Genomic DNA, 20,117 nt, shown 5'->3' with positions numbered 1-20,117 from the left:
TGGGGGTGCTGTGTTTAGTCGCTTTTTTTTTTTTTTTTACACTTCACGTCGGGGCTTTCCCTTAGGTGTCTTGATGCCGCTTGGAGTGGCTCCGGTCGGACACGCCTGTCTCAAGACGGACTCTGTTCCGCCTGCCTCCCCAGCGGTGAGGCACCCTCAGCGGGGGCCGGGGGGGGGGGTCATGGTTCGCAGTCGGTCGGTAGTGCTGGCAGTAGGGGAGCTCCCAATTCCTCCTCCCTGTTCTCTCCTGCTGAGCGCGGGAAACGGCGCAATTTTGAGGGCCTTTGCGTCCGCGACTCAGGTGGCAGAGGGGGAGGGGAATCTCCCGCCGCGGCTTTCTCCACAGTGGCAGGATCCAAGGCCACGATCTAGCGCGCCGGCAGAGCCCACGGGGCAGTGAGATGCCCCTGATACCAATTCGGTTGATTCTGATTGCTCTTTATCTTCCAAGTTTGTGTTGGTCATGTAAAAGGCTTTTAAAGCCCAGAAAGCCAGCAAGAAACGTGCCGTTCCGGTTTTGGAGCCGCTGGAGTCTCCTCTTCCTCCTCCTCCTCCCGCAGTCCAGAAGAGGGTCCCGGCGCAGGGGCCCTTAAGGGGAAGCATCCCTTGCGAGCCAGGATGGTGCAAGGGATGCTTCTTCGGACACTGCAGATTCAGATGAGCAAGATTTGTAGCCCCAATCCCCGAGGGGGATGGGGATCAGCAGCAGAGCGCTACACATGGTTCTCAAAGCATCGAAGGCGATGATCCGAAGGTTGTTCGTTTGTTCAGAGGTGGACCCTCCCTAGTCTTTTCTCTCTTCAACCCCCCCCCCCCCCCCGGTTCCTCCTGCTCCATTGGCTGTTCCGGACCAGGATCTGGATGCAGATTTATCGGGGACACCGGTTTCGGGGAGGTCGCCATTCTCTGGCTCCTAGAATGCCCACGACCTCGTTTTGGCAGAATTCTAACAGGCAACAGGGCTAGCCTCAGTCCTTTCGTGGCAGACGTTTTGGCAGGCCAAGTCCTGCTCAGGTCACGTCCGTCAGTTCCGGAGGACTTAAAGGCCCATTCCTTGCGTTCTCAGGCTACTTCTTGGGCAGAGTCGATCCATCTCTCTGCAGAAATATGCAGGGCCGCTACATGGAAATCCCTGCATACCTTTGCTCGACATTACCGCCTTGATGCACAGGTGCCAGTATCTGGTTCCTTCAGTCGGCAGGTGCTTCGAGCGGGACTGTCTTGGTCCCACCCTGTTTAGGGAAGCTTTGGTACATCCCACAGTCTGGACTGATCCACAACGATCATAGCCACATTAGTAAATGTTCAGTCAGATTTTTTCAGTCGGAATATTTTGTATTCAGGGAAAATGGGGCGTTAGTCAGAGCTTGCCTATTAGCAAATAGTCGACAGGTGGGCCGTGCTGCAGATGGTTCTAGTAATGGCAAGGAACGCGAAGGTTTCAAACTTCAGCAGAAGATGGGAACAGAGCTCGGGGAAAGTTGGATGCCCTGCTTCAGCTGTGGCTGGTTCACTGTCTTCTGTATGTTTCTATCATGGTTGGATTGGATATTACAGAAGATTGGGGAGTCAAGTGGTTCTGGATTGACCCAGAAGGTCATGATATGAGAGCTGCCTTCTCTGAGTATTGAGCTCAAGATCTTCAGATTGAGATTGATGCACTGCCTGCTGTGCTAAGAAGGCTGTAGCCTTTTGATCAAGGAACCACTGAGGCTGTCCTAGGGAGAGGGGCGACAACTCCAGAATCCGGTTCAGTTAGACTATCTATCGTCCTGTTGTCTTTTGAAAGGAATTGCTTTGAAGAGAAGAGGTTCTTTAGAAGAGTGGCTTCTACATTATTGCAGAACTGAAAGCCTCCTACTTTCCTGACTGTTGTAAGAGTTGGCAAGGTTTTTGAGGAATGGCTCTTATGAGATAAGGTGTCTCTGTTTTAAAGTGCCACTCCTTGTAATCTTGGACTTCTTGTAAGTGGATATGCAGAAGGACCTGGCTCTGAATTTTCTCACATTACAGATGGCAGTGATAGCTTGTTACAGAGGACTGGTGCAGAAGTTGTTTATCTGCACATTCAGATGTTTCATGAATCCCGGAAGAAGTGAAGTGTCTCCACCTATCAATGAGGGTGACACTACCTGAGGGTGACACTACCTCCTTGGGACCTTAATTTTGTTCTTTGATCCTGGTGTGGCACTATGTGAACCCATTCAAGAGGTTTCTGTTAAAGATCTTACACTTAGGATGGTGTATTTGGGGCCAATGTGTTCACTGGGTGTGCCTTAGCTTTAGCTATTCTTCTACAGAGAGCCATTATTTACTTTTTGGAAGACTGAGTACCTCCATGTTCAGTGCCATTCTTCCTGTGTATCAGCTTTCACCTGAGTCGGGCAGTTTTGCTGCTGGCCTTCAGAAAGGAAACTTTGTAGGAGTTTAATTGGCTGGATGTGCATAGAATCCTACCTAGGTATCTGAAGGTTACAAATGCTTTTAGGAGATTGGACCGTTTGTTCATCTCCTATTTTCTGGTCAGAAGAGTAGTTAGGCATCTAAATCCACATTAGTTAGGTGGCTCAGAGGCGATTAAGTTCTCTGGGAACCACTCAACCGTTAACCAGAACTAGTGTTCATTCTACAGGTACACAAGTGGCTTCTTGGGTGGCACACTAGCTTTATATTGCTAGAGCAAATCTGCAAGGCAGTAAATTGGTCATCCTTGCATTCTTAACACCTAATACTACTTAGATGTGCATTTCAGTGAAGCCACCGCCTTCAGCAGTTTGCCTGAATCCCACCTAATTTGAGGGTTGCTTGGGTACATTCCATGCATCCGGACTAGTTTTGGGATGAGAAGGAAGGAAATCTTGGTTCTTACTTGCTAATTTCTTTTCTTTGAGCCCTACCAGACCAGCCCAGGAACACTCTGTTCTGCAGAGATGTTTTCATTGGTTATCTGGTTTGGACCCTATCATAGAAACGCAGGAAAAGACCAATCGGCCCATCTAGTCTGCCCAGCAAGCTTCCACACTTATTTTCCCATACTTATCTGTTTCACCAACCACCAACTTCAGGGCCCTTGTTGGTAACTGTTTGATTCAAATTTCCTGCCACCCCCTGTCATTGATGCAGAGAGTAATGTTGGAGTTGCATCAAAGGTGAGCATAAGGCTTCTGGTTAAGGATTGTAACTGCCGCATCAAGCAAGTTACCCCGGTGCTTGTTTACCCAGATTGCACAGATCGATGCCTTGTTGGATGATGTCTGAATGTAAATCCTGTTTTCCTCACTTCTTCCTACCGTTGAAGCAGATAGCAACGCTGTATATGCTTTCAAAGTGATGTATCAGGCTTAATTGATTTAGGGTAGTAACCACCGTAATAAGCAAGCTACCCCCACACTTATTTGTTTACCCAGATTATGAAGTTCAGTCTTTGTTGGTGGTTGTCTGAATGCTAATCCTCTTTTCCACATTTCCTTTTGCCGTTGAAGCAGAGAGCAATGTTGGGGTTGCATTAACCGTGCAAGGGATTTTTTTTTGAGTAAGGGTAGTAATCACAGGTAGTAGTTAACATTCTAGCAAGCCACCCCCATGACTACTCTTCATTCCTATCCTCTAGCCTTTATGGATCCACAGTGTTATCCCACGCTGCTTTGAAATCTTTCACAGTTTGTCTTCACCACTTCCTCCGGAAGGGCATTCCAAGCATCCACCACCCTCTCCATGTGCTGTGACCGTCGGTCTACGATTGCTTTGCCCCGCCTACCTCACTCTTCTTGCGGCTCCTCCCGCTCACCTCTGACTACTGGCTGCCGCGGCATCTGCTGTCCTCTTGCGTCCCCGAACCAGCTTTGGTGCTGCTTCTCGCCATGCTCCTCCAAGGTACCATAGGGCACGCGCACGCCGCCCTCATCTTTATTTCCTCGTTGGCACGAACCTCAGGGGTGTCCCCCCTGAGATGACATCACGCTGCCCGGATATTTAAGCCTACAACTTTTGCTAGCTAATAGTTAGTAACCGGAACTCCGGCCCCCCCCCCCCCCCCCCCCCCCCCCGGGAATACTATGGATGGGATTCGCTCTTGTACTGAAGCTACTCTGCCACTCCAGCGTTATCTTGAACTCTTATTGCTAACGGGGTACCCGTTCCTCAGGGGCCTCTTCTGCTTCTTTCAGGTGCTATCAGGAAACGGGTACTCGCTCCTCAAGGGCCCATGTTCCCTGAGTCGCTCCCTGCATCTACCACCCTTTCTACTTGGAAGTCTTCACTAACAGTTTCCATCTGTGAGTACAACTACCATCTATTCCACAGTACTGCTTCCCTGGAACAAGGTATTCACGCCTCGAAGGCCTGCCCTCTTCCAGTACCAGACCTCTCATCTAGTGGAATTGCTGTGTGAGTACAATACCACTGAGTCTGTGCTCTAAGGGATCAGGTACTCGCTCCTCGAGGGCCTGCTCTCCCTGTCTCGGAGCTTCTCCTATTCTACCTGGGACTCTGTATGTTTCTTAGTCTCTTTCCACTATAGCACAGCCAAGCAGAGGATTTGCTGTTCCAGCATCCTGTGGGATACTCACCCAGCTGGGCTCAACATCTACTACTCACTACTGCCACCTCTGGTTTCCAAAACTGGTTAAATAAAGATCCAAATCTGTGTTTGTGTGTCCAGAGTCTAGCCTGACACCGTGGTCCCTCACGGGACTGCCCCCCCCCCCCCCCCCCCGTGGGCATGGTCAGCTGCCACAGTGTCCAAGGATTCACCCAAACATCAATAACCATAACACTGTGAAGAAATACTTCCTGACATTGGTTTTGAGTCTTCCTTCCTGGAGCTTTAAATCATGACCCCTAGTTCTACTGATTTTTTTTTTTTTTTTCCATTGTAAAAGGTTTGTTGTTGACCATGAATAGTTACAGACTTTCAGATACTTGAAAGGTTTTATCATATCGCCTCTGCTCCTCCTCTCCTCCAGGGTGTACATATTTAGGTTCTTCAATCTCTCTTCGTAAGTCATTTTATGAAGACCATCCACCTTTTTGGTTGCCCTTCTCTGGACCGCCTCCATCCTTTCTCTGTCCCTTGAGAGATACGGTCTTCAGAACTGAACATAGTACTCAGGTGGGGCCTCACAAAGGCCCTGTACAAGGGGATCATCACTTCCTTTCTCTTACTAGATATTCCTCTCTCTATGCAGCCCAGCAGTCTTCTGGCTTTAGCTATCACCTTATCATAGTTTCGCTGACTTCAGATCGTTAGACACTGTCACCCCAAGGTTTCTCTCCTGTTCCGTGCACATCAGTCCTTCACCTCCCATCAAATACAATTCTTTTGGATTTTCACTCTCCTTATGCATGACTCTGCACGTCTTGGCATTGAATCTCAGCTGCCATATCTTCGACCACTCTTCCAGCTTCCTTAAGTCACGTCTCATTCTCTCCACTCCTTCCGGCGTGTCCACTCTGTTGTAGATCTTAGTATCATCCACAAAAAGACAAACATTACCTTCTATCCCGTCCGCAATGTCGCTCACAAAGATATTGAACAGGACCGGTCCCAACACTGATCCTTGTGGCACTCCGCTTAACACCACGCTGTCTTCAGAGTAAGTTCCATTTACCATCACACATTGTCTTCTGTCCGTCAACCAGTTTGCAATCCAGGCCACCATCTTGGCACCCACTCCTAAGATTCTCATTTTATTCACAAGCCGCCTGTGCGGGACCATATCAAAAGCTTTGCTGAAATCCAAGTAGATGAAATTGAGCACTTTTCCTCTATCTAATTCCCTTCCATAGTTAGTTGAATTCTGGTTGGTCAGGGTCTATTAATGGCTCCTCTACTTGGTGAGAAGGGGAAATTTTTGCTTTGTTTAAAAAAAAAAATACTGAATAGATACTAACTGTATACTTCCCTATATAGGGGAGTTCAGTAATCTAGTTCTGTCTCCACCTGCTGGTTAGAGAGCATAACCCATTCATCTGGACTGGTCTGGGAAGACTCAAGGAGAGAAATTAGCAGGTATAAACCACATTTTTCCTTATGTTTCTGATTCTCAAGTACTGCTGCCTTCATGCCTGAGCCCATAGAATTTGATAGGTCCCATCCCTCATAAAACCTTTACTGATATGAACTTATGTGGACTTTCTTTTTTGCTTTTTATGTATTTTATGGTATCTATAAACAGGTTTTACTCAAATAGAAGTACTACTGCTTGCAGCCAATCAGAAGCTTGCTTTCACAAAATCACTTTGAGTGACCCATTTTAAAATGTATTAATATAACTGACCAAAAAGTTGACTCTTAAGAGCCAACTGGGGTTAGAGATACTGTAGAGGCAGTGCTGACTGCCCTGGTTAGGGAGGTAGAAGGAGTCTGTCATGGCTTAATGGTGTCACCTAAACTTAGGGTCCATGTTCTTACCTAGAGCTCATGTTGGAGGAGCAATTTTATTGTTGGTAATAAACTGCAGCTCCTGCTAGAACCCAGCTAACATGTATTTGAGTTCCTTCGCTGAAGACTGTTGGTATGATGGCTCAGTTGCAGGGAAAGTAGGATCGATGAACATCAGGAAATCTTTATTGAGCACAGAATTTCCTGGTGTTTATCGATCCTACTTCTTCTTTGGTTGCTACTGCAATATTGGATCGATTTCCGATCTGTTTCTTTGGACCTTCTCAGTTGCAGGGGAACCTCGGGTAGTTGCAAATGAAGGCTTACATTGTCATAACTCTTATGTCATTTTGTGACTACTGGGAGTCTAAAGGAACAGGAAGAAATTGAGTCAGTTGCGCCCACCACCTCCTTTCACACTCAAGCTATGCTAGTATAGGCTCTTCAATAAGGGCAGTGCTACTCCCGACACTCCAACTACTCCCATTATCTCTGAATCTTGTTTTTTAGAGCTGAAATGCGTGGAACGATGGCGACAGAAGCAGTAGTTGGGGCAGGTCCAGCTTTTCCCTGTGTGCCAGAAAACAACATAATTAACATAGTCAAGGTGAGATTATTGATGCTTGATTTCTAAGAGGACCATAATGTGCAATGTATATACTTGAGTGCTGCTACTTGGAAACAGAGCTGAAAGCTGGTGTAAATGTTTCAAATATTGTGATCATTTAAGTTATTTATGCTCAGAAATGGCTGTAACTGTTCTGGGTCTTTGGCAAGAGTCTATCTGTGTAAGTTTACTTGGTTTCTAGCATTTCGTGTCATGAAAATCCTGAGGTTTTTCAAGCTCTTCAGGTGACAAATCTGAGTAGAAATAAACAGATTCTAAAGACCCTCTGTCCTGTCTCTCCAATAACTTCCCATTGTTTCCCATGCACACACTTCTTTGCTGCACACCTTGAGTCATTGTACCCCTACAAAGGTGACATCCATGTCCAAGTCCCTTGGTACCCCCAAATTTTGAGGAACACCCCCCCCCCCCCGCCAGCTGAAACAATTTTGAGATATGCAGGGGTGGCAGAAACAGCCACACACAGGATAGAATTGAGGCTAAGAAATGTTTACAATGTTCGGAAAATGCCATATCTTGAGGATCTGTTTTCTATAGTTTCTAGGCTTTTGCACTACCGTGTTGCCAGAAGGTTACAAGGACCAGGAAAATCTACTACTAATCTTGTTGCTGTGTAAAATAAGACTGGAAAAACAGTTAAAGTTAATGCCTTTAGTAGAATTCCAGTGTCTTCTGGAAAACCTGCTGAAGAACATACAAGATTGGGATGCAAAGGTAAAATACAGAGTAATACAGCTAAAGTTAATTTAATAATTGAGATGTTAGAAGTGTGTGCAATATTGTATAAGGTAGATAAAATGCTGTATGCCCCTTTCCCCAAAGAACTTAGTACTTTTGATCAAAGGGTCATTTGAACATAACATAGTAAATGATGGCAGATAATGACCAAAAAGGCCAATCTAGTCTGGCTTGTTTAGTGTCACAATGGAGTGCTGGTGAGATAATTCTAATTCATTTCCGGGTTTTACAAGCTTGTACCCTTTTTATTAGGCTGCTCTCCTAGCAAAATGGTATTTGACTGTTGGATGTAAACATGCTGAGTAGTGATGCATGGTGTTAAAAAAAAAAAAAAAAAACAAAAAAAAAAACCACCTAAACTGAAATAGCACTTTTATATTTCTTATTTGAAAGATGCCTGAGCTCTGCTTGGCCATAAGTGACCTTTCTACTCATCACCATGACCTCCTGAAGCTAGTCCAGCTGGTTCCTAACTCTGTAATGCGAGGAAGGTAAGTTAGGCTTCTATTAAACCCAGGGAAGTCTTAAAAAAAAAACCCCAACTACCTATCTTTATATTTCTATCAGAGCAATTAAGAGGATTCTGGATTTTGAGGTCCTTGTGATATTTCCAATTCTGGGCATGGCTGTTTAGTTTGGCTATGTTGTCAAGAACTTTACCGATGGTGATAGTGGAAGTGATTTGTATCCATAGGGAAATTTAGTACACCCTTATCCAGGCTAAGATGTTGGAAAGTTGCACTTCTACCGCCTAAGTAGTTTGGCTTCTGCTGGGCTGGATGGTGAATTTTGCCATGAGCAAGCTGGAGCCCACTCAATGCTTGGGGAATCAGGGAGTCCACTTCGAAAAAATGTGTAATCTGATGTCTATGTGGAATTCCACTGTTTGGTACTACTACAGTGCTTGGACTTTGACTTTACCTGTTGTGGAAATCTCTCCTGTCTTTGTGGACACCTCAGTCACAGGTTTACTCTACACAATTCATACTTTCAGTGGAGAACCGATCCAGTGCGATTTGTAGGCAGGGGTACATCTGCTTACTCTGGGTAATGATTACAACCAATGCTAATCTCAAAGGTTGGGGGACTTCACTGGGATCAGGTGATCTGAGGATTTGGAGAATGGGTTAACACTAAGTTCTCTCAAGGTGTAGGTGGTGGCTATTCTCTACTATAGAGGCTGGTTTCAGAGTTCATTTAGTGTCTCATCATATTTCATGTTTTTCGTAAGGGAGGTGAAGCATACCTGTTCTTCAAAGAGGGAGTCTGTGTCTTTGTAGGATCTGAATTTGGTCCTGAGAGCAGTTATTGCAGCTCCTTTAGAACCTTTTAAGGTGGAGTCTCTGAAAGACCCGAGTTTTGAAAAATTTTCAATAATGGGTGTCCATAGTCGTCCTTTGAGATTTGAAGGAAGTGGGAGGTGGCTTCTAACGCGTCAATAATTTGAATTAAGGAAGCTATTGGCTCAGTATATATTAAAGATATTCAGCTTCCCCTGAAGGATGGATGTCTTTGGGCTATTGCAATTTCTTCAGTCTTCAACAAGCTCTGTGTCCACTTCAGTTCATAACTTCCTCAAAGACCTGAAGGTGGATGTGGCAGGCTCTGATATTTATTTATTTATTTTTAATTTTTATATACCGAAGTTCTTGTAGGGACTACAAATCACTCCGGTTTACATACAACGAAGAACTGCTTTACATGGAACCGTATAACATATGGAACAGTATAACTGGTTGACAATTTAACATAGTGCTAAATAAAGTAATAATATTTTAACTGGTAATAAATAAAGAAATATAATATTTTATATAAGAAGTATAACTAACATAGCAATAAATATTAATATAAGCAGTGCCTAATATATGAAATAAAGTGAATTTTTGAGCTCAAAGATAATTGTCCAGTTGCAGATTCTTAAAAATAGTACTTGATACAGTGTCCTTAGTTAAGGGATACCTGGTAATTAGGAAGTCTGTCAGTCACAGTAAGATTAAGCGTCTGGGAAAGCTTGTTGGAAGAGAAAAGTCTTCAGTCTTTTTTTGAATTCTTGATGACTGGGTTCTAGTCTAAGATCTGGGGGAAGCGTGTTCCACTGGTGTGGGCCTGCTGAAGATAGCGCTCGTTTGCTCAATGATGATTTTATTTGCGGAGCATGCAGTGTTCCTCTGAATGCGCTTCTGATTGGTCTGGAGGAAGTGTGCGGTTGGAGTTCAGAGCTTAATGTGATGGGGGCTAATTTGTTTGTCGCTTTGTGGATGATAGTGAGTACCTTATAGAGTATCCTTTGTTTAATGGGGAGCCAATGTAAGTTCCGAAGGATTGGGGTGATATGATCTTTTTTGTTAGTGCTAGTTAGAATTCTAGCCGCTGAATTCTGAACCATCTGTAATGGTTTGATAGTGTTGGCGGGAATACCTAGTAGCAGGGAGTTGCAGTAGTCGAGCTTGGGAAGAATGATGGATTGTAGTACTAGCCTAAAGTCGGAGAAGTGAAGGAGGGGTTTAAGTTTTTTGAGGACTTGCAGTTTGTAAAAGCAGTCCTTTGTGGTATTGTTTACGAACTTTTTTAGGTTTAGATGATTATCTAGCCATGCTCCAAGGTCTCTGACTTCAGATGAGAACGAGTTGTTTGTGTTTGGTAGAGAAAGGCTGGAAGAGATTGTGCGTGGATCTTGGGAGACAATGAGCATTTCGGTTTTATTAGCATTCAATACTAAGTTGAGGCTTGAGAGTAGGTTTTTGATGGGCTGTAGGCATTCGTTCCAGTACGTGATGGTTTTTTGAAGGGATTCTGTGATCGGAAGGAGGATTTGTATGTCGTCTGCATAGAGGTAATGGGTAAGCTTAAGGTTTGAGAGTAGATGGCAGAGAGGGAGAAGATAGATATTGAAGAGGGTGGGTGAAAGTGATGATCCTTGTGGGACTCCTTGCTCTGACAGGATTGGATGCGATTCTTTGTTGTTTATCCTTACTTTGTAGAATCTGTTGCTTAAGAAGGAATGGAACCATCTAAGGGCTGTGCCTTTGATCCCTATGTTGGCTAGTTGGTCTATTAGAGTAGAGTGTTTTACCGTATCAAATGCAGCGGAAAGATCCAGAAGAATGAGCAGGTAAGATTGTTTATTCTCCAGATTAATGAGGATTGTGTCAGTGAGAGATAGTAAGAGCGATTCGGTGTTTAGGTGTTTTCGGAATCCATATTGAGCTGGGGATAGAATGTTATGATCTTCCAAATAATCTGACAGTTGCTTGTTGACAATTTTTTCCATCAGTTTGGCGATAAGTGGTAAGTTTGCGATGGGTCTAAAATTAGCTGGGTCTGATGGGCAAGCGTTTGGTTTCTTTAGTAATGGTTTCAGTATTGCCAATTTTAACTGGTTAGGAACTAAACCTTGAGAAAGGGATGTGTTGATAATTTCTGCAATTGGTTTTGAGATGGTGTTTGGTATGGCGATGAGGAGATTTGTTGGTATTGGGTCAGATGGGTGGGAGGAAGGTTTGAATTTTTTGAGTGTGTTTTCAATCTCCAGTGAAGAAGTGAGCTCGAATGAATCCAGGCTTGTGGTTTGTTGCGGCAAGGATGTGAGATGGTGTGTTAGGGTAAGGCTGTTGGATGTGATTGATTGGGTAAGGTTGGTGATTTTTGTTTTGAAGTAGTTGGCTAGTTCGTTTGCTTTGTTGAGAGCTTGGTGGTCTGGGATAGTAGGAGGAGATGGTTTGGTTAAAGAGGAGACGTAGGAGAAAAGAGCCTTTGAGTCGAATATAAAGTGGTGTATTTTTTTTCCGTAGAATTCTTTCTTTGTTCTAAGGATTGTATTCGTATAGTTGTTGAGGAGGGATTTGTAGATGGCATGTGTTGAAGTGGTTGGGTTTTTTCTCCAGCTTTGTTCTTTTTTTCTAAGAGATTGTTTGAGGGATTTAAGTTCGGGTGTAAACCAAGGTTTCCTATTGTCTAGTGTAGGTTGTATGGTTTTGGTTGTAGTTGGGCAGATTTGATCTGCAATTTTATTGTTAATATTGATCCAAGAGGTTGTTGCAGTTGTTGCGTCTGTGAGATCTAGTTGCTTTAATGCATCAGACATCTTTTCATTGAGTATGTCTGGAGAGCATGGTATGTCTTCTTTTCTATCGTGATTTCAGGACTATCCTTCAATCTCTCATTTTCTCTGGTCTAGACTATTGTAATGCTCTCTATCTAGGTCTATCTGATTCATCAATTCATCCGCTACAACTAGTTCAAAATAGTGCTGCTCGCTTATTATCCGGTACCTCCATTCGCAATCATATTACACCCATCCTACATTCTCTTCATTGGCTACCCATAAAGTACAGGATAAAATATAAAGTAATCTCAATCATTCACAGTCTAATAATTCCTCATCCACCTGGCTTTGCACCTTACTCCGTATTTACAAACCCACCCGACACTTAAGATCACTTACTCAAAATCTCTTAGACATTCCATCACCACGACAGGCCAGATTAGACATCACCAGGAAAAGAGCTTTTTCAGTAGCAGGACCATCACTCTGGAACTCACTACCCAACCCTCTTCGCTTAATATCAAATCCTCATCATTTCAAAAAAGCTCTAAAAACATTCCTCTTTCAACAAGCATTTAATACTTCCACTAAGCAACCCCCTGATCATAAATGAAACTTCATCTCCCAAATTTCTCTCATCAGTTACATGTCACTTTAACTTCTCCCTTCCCCTATCTTCCCATCAGTGTTCTTTAAGGATATTACGATTCGTCCCCTCTCGTTCCTCCTTTTTACCCTCCCTGCCCTCCTTGCTCAAGGCACGCTACCTTTATTTTATTTTAATTTTAATTAATAATTTGTTTTTAGCTAGTTATCATCTAGCTATTTAGTCAAATTTATGTATTTAAGTTTATTTTAGTTATATTTTATTTTTATTTTTAACATGTTGTAAACCGTTTTGATAAAATTTTATTTTAAAAAACGGTATATAAATACCTTTAAATAAATAAATAAATAAATGTCTGGAGTATGGTATGCATGATATATCTTCTGAGCACCCGAAAACTATCTGTAGTATAAGGTACTGCTTTCAGCAGGCGTAACTTTGCCGACAAAGGTAGGGGGGGGGGTTTAGATAGGGCCGTGGGGGGAGGGCGAAGGAAAGTTCCCTCCGAGGCCGCTCCGAAATCGGAGCGGCCTTGGAGGGAACAGGCAGCGCCGCTGGGCTCGGCGTGCGCAGGTTGCACAAATGTGCATCCCCTTGCGCGCGCCGACCCCAGATTTTATAAGATACGCGCGGCTACGCGCATATCTTATAAAATCCAGCGTACTTTTGTTCGCGCCTGGTGCGTAAACAAAAGTACGCGATTGCGTATTTTTTTAAGATCTACACCTTAGAGCATAGCCACTGCCATTAGCAATGGTAACATGGAATAGACTTAGTTTTTGGGTACTTGCCAGGTTCTTGTGGCCTGGATTGGCCACTGTTGGAAACAGGATGCTGGGCTTGATGGACCCATGGTCTGACCCAGTATGGCATTTTCTTATGTTCTTATGTTCTTAAGTGCATATGAAGACAAGATATCGCTGAAACATAAAAAGAAGAAAAAAATGTATTGAAATCCGCAACACTAATACCTGCTGAACAATCCACTATAATCATTTAAATACTCTCCTTGTTTACATTTTTAATAAATGTATTTCTCACAGGACAAGCAGGATGGTAGTCCTCACATATGGGTGACATCACAGGATGGAGCCCAATCACGGAACACTTCTGTCAGTTTCCAGAACTTTGACTGGCCCCCTACTGGGCATGCCCAGCATGGCACTAACCCTGCAGCCAGCAGGGGTCCCCCTTCAGTCTTTTTCCGCACAGCAGTAGCCACATGGTTAAGGAGCTCTGTGGAGATTCCTGACTGGAATTTTCTTCACGGAATTATTAAAATTTAATTTACCCCACAGGGGTCCCTCCAACTTTTTCAAGCTGCGGTACTCTGGTAAGTGTGTTTTTTTTTTTTTTGTTTTTTTTTTACCCGTCTATTACCGTCGAGTTTGGCATTGACCTCTCGGCCTTTAACACCCTCTACTCCCCCTCAGGATCGTGGAGATCGTAGAGATAAACATCGCCACCAGCATCGAAAGTCTTGGACCATTGAGGGAGTGAAATCATCGACCTCTCCATCGTCCGAGCCGCCGTTGAAGAAACCCCATCTAGAAAAGGCACAGACCTTTTCAGCGACCGAGGCAACCCTCACCTGACAGTATCGGGAGCCGTGACTCCACCTATGCCTGTGCCTCCTTGTTCTGCTCCAGAGCCGGGGCTGCTTGCTCCAGGTCTCAGAGAAGAACTGGACCGGATGGTTCAGGAGGCCATCGACAAGGCGATGCATCTATTCCAGGTTCCTCAGACACGGGTACCGATTGCGGAACCGACCACCGACCCAATTCCAGCAGCATTGGCACCACTGCTGTCGAGGATGGAAGCACTCACAGCCGCTTTTCCACCAATGGACCCCGGATCACCAATGGCTCCTGTGCCCACCCCGCTTGCTTTGTCATCGGGAGGAGAAACACCGTTCCGAATCCCTCCATCGGGAGTTCTGCTGATGCGTCAGCCATCGATGCCGACATGTCCGTCGACGCCACCGAGCTATCCATCGATGCCAGTGCCTTTGATGCCTTCATCAGAGCCTCCAGTTATTCCTTCGGAGCCTAGACCAGGACCTTCAGGGATCCCACTGCCCCATCCTCCTCTAGCCCCTAGAGGAGCAGGGGCTGATCCCTACGATACCTGGACTGATGATTCTTCACCAGACACCGATGACTTGCCTTCACTACCTTCACCTACTGAAAGTAGAAAGCATTCTCCTCAGCGGACCTTTCCTTTATAAATTTTGTGAAGGAGATGTCTGAATTGGTTCCCTTCCAATTACAGACTGAACAGGATGATAGGCATCAAATGATGGAGTTGCTACAATTCCTGGATGTTCCCAAGGAAATAACCTCCACCCTATCACCCAGGTTCTTCTGGATCTTCTCAAAAAGAACTGGGAACATCCTGGCTCTGTTGCTCCAGTCCACATGAAAGCTGACACTACCTATCTTGTTCAGTCAGCTCTAGGATTTCACAAACCTCAATTGGATCACCAATCTGTGGTTGTAGAATCTGCCCAGAAAAGAACAAGATCAAAGCCTTACACTTCTTTCCCCCAGGCAAGGAATAGAAATTTCTAGATGCCATTGGTCGCCGTGTCTTCCAGGGATCAGTGCTCATCTCCAGAATTGCCGCTTATCAGCTCTATATGACCCAATATAATAGGGTCTTATTTAAGCAGATACAGGACTTGACAGACTCCCTGTCTCAGCAATTTCAAGATCAACTCCAAACCCTAGTAAACAAGGGTTTTGAGGCAGGCAAGCATGAGATCAGATCATCTTACGACATCTTTGACACTGCTACCAGGGTATCTGCAGCTGCTATCTCGGCAAGACAATGGGACTGGCTCAAGTCATCCGACCTGAAGTACAAGACAGATTATCTGACCTGCCTTGTGTAGGAGATAATCTGTTTGGTGAGCAGATTCAACGAATTCAAGGACCATCATGAGACCCTAAGACAGCTCTCTCTGATGCCTTCTGAGTACTCTTCAAAACAGCCCTTCCAGAAGGACTCTAAGAAGTCATTCTTCCGCCCGAAGAAATCCTACCCGCCACCAGCTAGAACTTATTCTACGAGACCGTTTCAAAAAGCCCAGTCTCGTCAGACACGAAAGCAAAAACAGCAAGCAGCTCCTCAGCCGGGCCCTGCTTCTGGTTTTTGACTCCTGCATATAGAGCATCAGCCAGCTTCCATTACCCCACATACCAGTGGGAGGTCGATTGTGCCATTTCAACAGGTGGCACTCAATCACCTCAGACCAATGGGTCCTGGTGATAATTGCTCGGGGTTATCATCTGAACTTTCTCTCCATTCCACCGGACTCCCCACTTCTACCGACGTGGAGAACATCCAATCACTCCATCCTTCTGGAACAAGAGGTTTCCCTCATCCTCCAGTCCAAGGCAATAGAACCAGTGCCCTACTCTCAGCACGGCCTAGGGTTCCATTCCCGGTACTTTCTAATCCCCCAAAAATCGGGGGGGTGTTCGTCCAATTCTAGACCTATGTGCCCTCAACAAGTACCTCCAGCGAGAGAAGTTCAAAATGGTAACCTTGGGCTCTCTTCTTCCTCATCTACAAAGAGGAGACTGGCTCTGCTCTCTAGACCTTCAGGACGCATGCACTCATATCGCGATAATTCCATCCCATCGCAAATACCTGAGGTTTCTAGTAGGCCCCAAGCACTATCAGTACCAAGTGCTTCCATTCAGCCTCGCGTCTGCACCACGAATCTTCACAAAATGCCTCGTCATTGTTGCAGCCTTCCTCAGGGACTCAAGGTGTTCACGTCTACCCCTATCTGGACGATTGGTTAATCAGGGCTCTCACTCAGTAAGTAGCTCTGTCGTCCCTACATCTTACCTTACACACTCTAATTTCGCTAGGATTTCTCATCAACTACGACAAATCCTTCTTAGTCCCATCTCAAACCTTATCGTTCATTGGGGCAGACTTGGACACCTTGCAGGCAAAGGCTTTTCTGCCTAGACAGCGAGCTCTCACTCTCGTGTCTCTTGCACACCAGCTGCATTCTCAGCATTCCACGACTGCACACCACTTTCTCATCCTCCTGGGACACATGGCATCCTCAGTTCAGGTCACCCAATGACCCGTTTAGCCAAGAGTCATGCAGTGGACTCTAAGGTCACAATGGACCAAATCCATTCAGCCCCTGTCTATCATTGTCCACGTAACAGACTCACTCCGTCAGTCTCTCGCCTGGTGGAGAAATCAGGTTCATCTCCTCCAAGGCTTAACCTTCCAGGCTCCAGACCCTCAAATAACTCTCACCACCGATGCTTCCAACCTCGGCTGGGGAGCCCACGTGGCTGATCTGCAGACACAAGGATCTTGGTCTCCAGAGGAAGCCAAACACCAAATAAATTTCCTGGAGCTTCGAGCAGTAAGATATCCTCTCAGGGTATTTCAGGATCGCCTCTCCAACCAACTCATCCTGATTCAGACAGACAACCAGGTGACCATGTGGTACAACAACAAATGGGGAGGGACGGGCTCCTACCTTCTGTGTCAGGAAGCTGCGCAGATATGGGCGGAGGCCCTCTCCTACTCAATGTACCTCAAGGCCACCTACTTGCCGGGAGTGGACAATGTGTTGGCAGACAAGCTGAGTCGCACCTTTCAACCACACGAGTGGTCTCTCAACCCCTCAGTAGCGAACTCTATCTTCCAACAATGGGGTTATCCTCAAATAGACCTCTTTGCATCACCTCAAAATCGCAAAGTAGACAACTTCTGCTCTTTCACTCGCAGTCAACACTATCAACCAAGAGACAAGTTTCCCTATCATGGGCAACCAGTCTCCTATATGCATTGCCTCCACTTCCACTTCTCTCGAAGACTGTCGTGAAGTTACGTCGGGACAAGGGAACCATGATCCTGTTAGCACCTCACTGGCCGCGCCAAGTGTGGTTTCCAATAGTTCAGGATCTCTCCATTCGTAGGCACATTCCCTTGGGGAAAAGACCCGCTTCTAATCATTCAAAATGACAGGTGCCTACACCCCCCCCCAACCTTCAAGCCTTGTCCCTGACGGCATGGATGTTGAAAGGTTAATCCTTCAGCCACTTAACCTTTCTGAACTAGTTTCCCGTGTCCTGATTGCTTCACAGAAGCCTTCCACGAGAATCTTATTCTTACAAATGGACCAGGTTTATGTCATAGTGCTCTTTTCAGTCCCTTGACCCCTTTACCTGTACAATCACAAAGTTTCTGGACTCTTTCTGGCACTTGTCAGTCAGGTCTAAAAACGTCCTTCTTCAGGATGCATGTCAGTGCGGTAGCCGCCTTCCATAAAGGTGTCGGATGTTCCCATATCAGTACAACCCCTTGTAACACGCTTCTTGAAGGGCTTGCTTCACCTCAAATGTTACCTACTAATATCATACTTGGTTTTACTTTAAGCAACTGTATAAACATCTGATATCATCAACCCACTAACTGTATTTCTATCTTATTTCTCCAGCATTAACTACCCTCCTCGCTACTCCTCCTACCACCAAATTAATTTATATCTGCAACCTCTTCCCTGGAATCTACCTTAACTGTTTGAGAAACTATTCTACCACCTTTCTCTTATCTTTCCCTGGTTTAATCATGCTAAACATCCCGATACTCAATTACAATAGATACAGACCTCCAACTCACTACGCCTCACGCCACCGCTCATACCTTAAATCCATTCACACCACTATGATTGCCCCCCCACTCACCCAAATTATCGGACTCACCGCATTATCTCTCATTCTGTTTAACACCCAGTCACTAAACAAAAAAACCTCTATTATTAACGACCTCCTTCTGGACGAAACACCTGACATATTGGCAATAACTGAAACCTGGTTAAAAGACACCGATAATGTGCTCCTAAACCAGCTTCCCAACAATGCCTATGACATCGTTTCCATCCCCAGACCCAAAAAGAAGGGTGGAGGCATATTAATAGCCTCTAAGAAACAATTTAAACTCACCCTTCAAGCTACATCTCCACCACCAAAACTTGAAATTGGTTTGTTTAAAGCGCCTAACATTCAAATATGTCTAATTTATGCCCCCCCAGGTACGCTTAGCAGCAACCCCTCTGCCTTAATTGAATATATAGCTAAAAACATCTCGATTGACTCCCCAGCCATCATCTTAGGTGATTTTAATTTGCATGTGGATACTATCCCGCTCTCACCTAGCTGCTCCTCCTTCCTCGAAGCTATGAAATCTCTAGGATTTAATCAAATTATCAATTCGCCCACTCACAAAGCCGGCCACTCACTCGATTTAGTTTTCATTAACCAATATATTACTACTAATTCTCTAACATGCTCACCCATTCCTTGGTCTGACCATTATATCATAAGAACTTCCAACACCCTGGAAAGGCCCCCCCCCTCCTCCGGATATATCTACAACTATACAAATCCGCAAACCCTGCAACAAAGATGAGCTTACTACAGCGCTGTCAGATTCTCTTAACAACCTTAATCTTATCAATGCTGATACAGCCCTAGCATCATGGAATGAACACACACTATCAGTTGCGGATAAAATCTGCCCCTTTATTAACAAACAACTTTCCTCTCAAAAAAACACAAAAAAACCCTGGTACAATACCACACTAAAAAAACAAAAACAAGCCCTTAGAAATGCTGAAAAAAACTGGCGCAAAAACCTTTCCCCAACCCTTCTGGCACGCTACAAAACCTCCTTATATAATTACAATAATGAAATAAACTTGGCTAAAAAAAATTTCTATGCTATCAAAATACATCAATACCAATTCAACCCCAAAACCCTATTTGATTATGTTACCTCACTCACCAACCTCACTCCAAATATCATTCCTGAAGAAGAAGCTAAAAACAAATGTGAGCAACTGGCCGAGCACTTCCACGATAAAGTTAACAAAATCATGACACGCTTTCCCTTTATTCCCCACTCTCCCCAGAATAGCTATACTGTGCAATCTAGTAAACTCTCTACAAAACTTACAAAGTTTGAACACACGACTGCAATGGAAATAGAATACATACTTAAAAAAGCAAGACCATCATCACACCCCTCTGATACTATCCCCACAAAACTTCTCCTCACCATACCAGACCTAATAGCCCTGCCTATCTCAAAGATAATCAATGCCTCCATTGATTCTGGTACCGTACCTTTCCCACTAAAACAAGCCATCCTTAAACCTGCCCTAAAAAAACCTAAGCTTGACCCCTCCGATCTGACCAACTACCGCCCCATCTCTAATCTTCCTTTTATTGCAAAAATTCTAGAAAAAACCATTAACCGTCAACTTAGTAACTACTTAGATGAGCAACAAATCCTCTCTCCATCCCAATTTGGTTTCCGCAAATTACACAGTACAGAAACACTTCTTCTCTCACTCTCTGATTACGTATTGCAAAGTTTAGATAAAGGAGTTTCCCATCTACTAGTGATACTTGATATCTCGGCTGCGTTTGACACTGTAAGTCATCAGATTCTCCTCCAGCGTCTCTCTGATATAGGTATAACCGACCGCGCCCACAAATGGCTCAGTTCCTACCTCAGCGACAGACATTACAGAGTTAAATTTGGTAACCATGAATCTAAGGAAATCCCCCTTGGGCAGGGAGTACCTCAAGGCTCCTCACTTTCATCTACACTCTTCAATGTCTACCTCCTACCCCTCTGCCAACTCCTTTCTAACCTCAAGCTACCACACTAT

General features: G+C 44.8%; 1 protein-coding gene across 5 annotated transcripts in view; it reads left to right on the top strand.

Annotated features, from left to right (window-relative positions):
• Positions 1–20,117, top strand: part of SLF2 (SMC5-SMC6 complex localization factor 2) — a 226,523-nt gene that overhangs the window by 115,110 nt on the left and 91,296 nt on the right. For all 5 annotated transcript variants that reach the window (XM_029610261.1, XM_029610260.1, XM_029610262.1 and 2 more), the window contains exons 12-14: positions 6,893–6,989; positions 7,548–7,724; positions 8,142–8,239. In XM_029610261.1, coding sequence (XP_029466121.1) covers positions 6,893–6,989; positions 7,548–7,724; positions 8,142–8,239 — 372 coding nt within the window. The remainder of the gene's footprint in view (positions 1–6,892; positions 6,990–7,547; positions 7,725–8,141; positions 8,240–20,117) is intronic.

The sequence above is a fragment of the Rhinatrema bivittatum genome, chromosome 7 (genome assembly GCF_901001135.1).
Source record: "Rhinatrema bivittatum chromosome 7, aRhiBiv1.1, whole genome shotgun sequence".
NCBI classification, from domain to species: Eukaryota; Metazoa; Chordata; class Amphibia; order Gymnophiona; family Rhinatrematidae; genus Rhinatrema; species Rhinatrema bivittatum.
Note: the sequence above shows the minus strand (reverse complement) of the source record. Positions and strands in the feature narration are given on the sequence as shown.